Raw genomic sequence first — 4,546 nt, forward strand, 5'->3', positions numbered from 1 at the left:
GGAGTTATTGATCCCAACTTTTGACTCATTATTCTATTGAGAGTCATATTCAAGTGTAGAATCCATGACATGCTTGACCTTCTCTCCATCTGCTTTATTCATGTATCTATAGGAAGAAATCTTCTATTTCTTGTGGAGACCATTCAATGTTAAATTGAGGGTGCAGTTTAGTCCCTATTTTTATTAAAATGGCCTTTTAAGAGCATTTATTTATTTATAATGCAATTTTCAACTATTGTAGAGTAGCAATGTACAAAATTTTCACTTTAATGCATATGTTTTATAATCTCATTTCATTTTGTATTAAAATTAGAGTACATATTTTTCTTACTATAACTAACATGATGGCACTACAGATCTCAAATCTATTTTGTATTAGAAACTTGAGATTTCTTCCACGAACTCTAATGACACTAATTGACAATGATTGGAAAATTTGTAAGCTTGGATTTTGTACTACGGTGGAAGGAATACCAAGGCAAAGTAACAAGGACAGGTTGATGTTCTCGTTTGTATATTCTTTTTCTTAGTGAATTGATAGCAACTTTATGCCTCTGTATTGACATTTTTTATTATTGGAAATTGCAAAGTATGTCCTTATAATGACATTCTCTTGATATGGGATTGTGTTCACACTACTCTCCTACACCTCTGAATCGCGTAGCTTGTACACAAACTAGCCTTCACTATTATTTACTCATTCTAGAGATGTTTTAAAATCAATTTCTAGATGTTCCAAGTGCTCACTTTGAATGTAACCTACTCATAATAAAAGAGTGCCAAATCTTGTATATGAATTTTTGGACTATTAAATAGTTAGTTGGATGATTAGCCAACCTGGTATTATGTAGAACTTTAATCATTGTAATTGCTTACAAACACCTCAACTATGTGTAATCTACTTTTTGTGCTTTTTCGTTACCGTGTAAATATTAATGTGACCGCCCCTCTATAGATATAGTCATGGTATACAATGACAAATAAAAATATCATTGGCTTCTCAAAGCGTATAACTTTTATGAGATTCTTATTTTAACCTATGAAATGACTTGAGCATTGCTTGATAAATTGTCTTTATACAATGAAAAAGAATACCTAAATTTCAAAGGAACTTCACATAGTAGCCAAATTTGGCTAGAGATATAAGCACCTCTTTCTCAAGTTTCCTTTTTTTCCAATTTTCTTTTCTGTCTCATTATTGAAAAGGAGCTCAATGATTTTTTTATTTAATCTAGTCAATGAGGGAGTTCATGGATGCATTTTCTATGCTTCTTGAGTGCAAAGGGTTTCCTTCCCTTCATTTTCTCTCTTCATATTTGCCATTGATTGATTCCTATCCCACCTTGGTACTTCTTCCATTTCTCAAATATCATATAGTAAAGTGTAGGATGTGGAGGGAGGAGGAAGGGGAATGATAGTAAAGGGTAGGATGTGGAGGGAGCAAGAAGGGGACTGATACCATCATTACTATGGCATTGCTCTAAAACAGTTATGTTAAGGTAACTTTTTTTCTTAAATTTAATCTCTTGCTACTATAGAAACTCAAAATTTGATTGTATTTAATTGTCCAGATATTTCTCTTGATTATTTCCTCCCACATTTCCTTACTTCTATAGGCATTCCTTTGCATCTAGATGCAATTATATAGCCCATTTGACTCCTATTGATCTTTAAAAAATACACAGAATTGGTGACTTTTGTAAACAACTTCTATTTTTAATAGAACTTTGTTGCTTAATAATAAAAAAAACTCAAACTAAATAAATAAATATTTCTCATGACAGGAATGTTAATAACTTTTAATACCATTTAACCTTAATGGGCACACTACCTCTACTATCATTATTTTTAAATTCATCATTCCGTTGTACGCAATGTCGACAGGTATTTTCAGTTTCTTAATTGATAATCTACCTTCTTGGATTGGTCGACGTACTATTTTACTTTCCCCTCGTACGAGCTAGACAGTAAGCATCGCCCAGCCTGTTAAATTCATTCCCCTTTGTCAATAAAGGCAACTGCCTACGAAAGAGGCAACCACCACGACCACAACTCGATATAATGAGAGTCACAAGTCTTCAGTTTCCTCTGCTTTCATCCGAAATATCTCCCATGAGTGATTCAACTGGTTCCATTAGAGGCCAGCACCTTGTTCCACTTTTTCAGAGAAGGCAAGGCAAGTCCTCAGCTCCAGACATGTCCCTTGTGCCTCACAGCAGCACTTTGGGTGTTTACTACCCAAACACACTGCCGAAATTGGACACCATTCCGCCCAAAATGGAGCTATCCCAGCAGCGCCAGAAGATGAAGAAGAAGAGAGGCCCCATAACTACATCCGATCTGGAATTTCAAGAGCTAAAAGGTTTTATGGAGCTTGGCTTTGACTTCAGCCACGACAAATTGAGCCCGCGACTACTCGATATTCTGCCTGGATTGAAGCGTTTATTAATCGATCATAATATCAACAAGAAAATAGAGTTTCGAGAATCACCCTTGGAAAACTGGGAACTGCCCAGCCTGAAAGCAACAGGAGTGGACATGAAAGAACATCTGAAGCTCTGGGCGCGTTCTGTAGCTTCATCACTAAAATGCTAGTGCGAAGACTACGCGAAATTTTTGCTCGGTAGAACTGTACAGCAATGTTTCTGCCGCTTTCTTTGGTGATATTCCCTGCCACGGTATTCACTTCCTACCAATCCCATGATTATAATTGGGACATCATAGTTATTCTCTGAATTATTTTTACCAAATATTCTTCTAACATCTATGGTAAATGTTCCTGTCATTGATGAGACTCCTGTCCGTGTAACATGATTCTATATGAAGTTGATGTTTCAGATTGCTGTCATAATATGTAACTGAAGTGTTATAAGCTGTAACAGAGGTATTAGGAAGAAAGTAAGAGATGTAAGATAATATATACATGTGAGAAAACCTCAGATAGCAATGAAAAGAGTAGTCCGTGGAGAGCTTGAAGTTTTATGAGATGGATATATATATATTTGTATTCATATGCAATGATTTTTGAATTAATAGAAGTGTGTTAAAGGACCTCTTGTTGCTCTTCATTTGTAAATCTCTTCAAGTATCTTCTCTATATGATTTCCTGAGGTCTTTCTGACTCTAATTTAGCTTTGCCCTTTGTTGGCTTGCTGTTCCTTCATAAGAGGCTCTCTCAGTGTTTGCACAAGTATTCCTGTCTGAAGAGTGCTCTATTGAAGTTTCCAGCATTTGCCATTCTTTTTGTTGTTTTTAATCCAATGTTTTGCATAATCTTTTCCATCACAGTTGGAATGTGAGAGCGTCTCTCACTGATTTCAACATGGCCATTTTAAACCCTAATTTCACGCTGGATGCATTACTTCTAGTAAGTTGATGCATTTCATTACAACCCTAATTTCAAGCTGAATGCAATTACTTCTAGTAAAAAGGATGATGTATTTCATTACAAGGGTTTATTGGACATTGTAAAATTCAGAAGAAGAATCCCTTTCAGATGATAAATATTGGGATGTACAATAGTGTATGCTCAGGAGATTGGGAACTAAGGGCTTAATAAGATAATATTAATTATTAAAGACCATCTTCTTTTTCATATCTGGGCAGAGACTGATACTGATAGACCTTGGCAGGGTCTTCATACTGTCTTTCAACATCTCGGTTAAGTCAATATTTCTGATTGAGCAAATCAACAAGAAACTCAGCCTGTTGAAACCTGAGAATTTTGACCTTTAAAAAATTGAAGTAGCTGAAGATTCAGCTGAGTGAAGGAGATCGATATGTTGAATTAGACCAATCTTACATCAATCAAGTTTAGCCTGATGTTTATAAGGACTTAACCTATCTTTTTTTTCTTCCCATGTGCAATAGTTTTCCTGATAGTTTAAGCTACTTTTTCTATGTGCCCGACTTTTCCAACTTGTTTACTGTCGATCATGCGAATGATATATGGAAAATTATGAACTGTAAGAATTCTCAGACTTGTTTATTGTCAAACAAGCAAATTTGTGAAATGTAATTAATTTTCACTTCACTGATTATTCACAGTTGACAAAGGGCAAGATTTTTCAGAATTAATAAAATTCTAAATTTACGAATTTACGACAATCTAAGGAAATGAGGAAGCTTGGAAAGAAATTACGACTCTCATGGCAAATCTATCACACTGTAAATGCTCTGATTCAAGTGTTATCTGATATGTACAAGCGAAATTAAGTAAAAAATATAAGGTAATGCTCCTTCGATTTCCTTTGTCGCCTCCATTTTCGTAGCTGCGAATGGCATTGGAGAAAATGGTCAGCTTATAAATTTTGTGGTTATCATGATTTTTCTACTTGTGCTTCTCGTCACATGAATCATAATTTTCGATTTATTTTTGGTTTAATAGTCTTTAAAAAGTAGAAATGTGTAAAATAAATATACAAGTGAAATTGGTGAGAAGAAATTTATAATAAAAATAATGAATGTGATGAAGTGATTAACGATTGAAATAGTCTATAACGCGACTTTTTGAAAGCTTTCAGGTGGGTTTTTTCGGTCGAAATCC

At 34.7% G+C, this 4,546-nt stretch overlaps 1 protein-coding gene across 1 annotated transcript; it reads left to right on the forward strand.

Moving 5' to 3' along the window:
• The first annotated feature begins 2,032 nt into the window (after window positions 1-2,032).
• Window positions 2,033-4,333, forward strand: LOC149193105 (uncharacterized). The gene is made up of 2 exons (XM_089406545.1): window positions 2,033-2,678; window positions 4,048-4,333. Exon 1 carries the CDS (start codon window positions 2,062-2,064, stop codon window positions 2,593-2,595), a length of 534 nt encoding a protein of 177 aa, XP_089262671.1. The 5' UTR covers window positions 2,033-2,061; the 3' UTR covers window positions 2,596-2,678; window positions 4,048-4,333.
• The last annotated feature ends 213 nt before the right edge of the window (window positions 4,334-4,546 follow it).

This window comes from Pinus tabuliformis, chromosome 2_2, assembly GCF_031772625.1.
Source record: "Pinus tabuliformis cultivar Carrire ecotype Pingquan chromosome 2_2, CPIR1, whole genome shotgun sequence".
Taxonomy (NCBI): domain Eukaryota; kingdom Viridiplantae; phylum Streptophyta; class Pinopsida; order Pinales; family Pinaceae; genus Pinus; species Pinus tabuliformis.

Bases quoted from the DNA above. Each gene is read 5' to 3' on its own strand.
- LOC149193105 (XM_089406545.1), top strand. From the start codon at position 2,062: ATGAGAGTCACAAGTCTTCAGTTTCCTCTGCTTTCATCCGAAATATCT.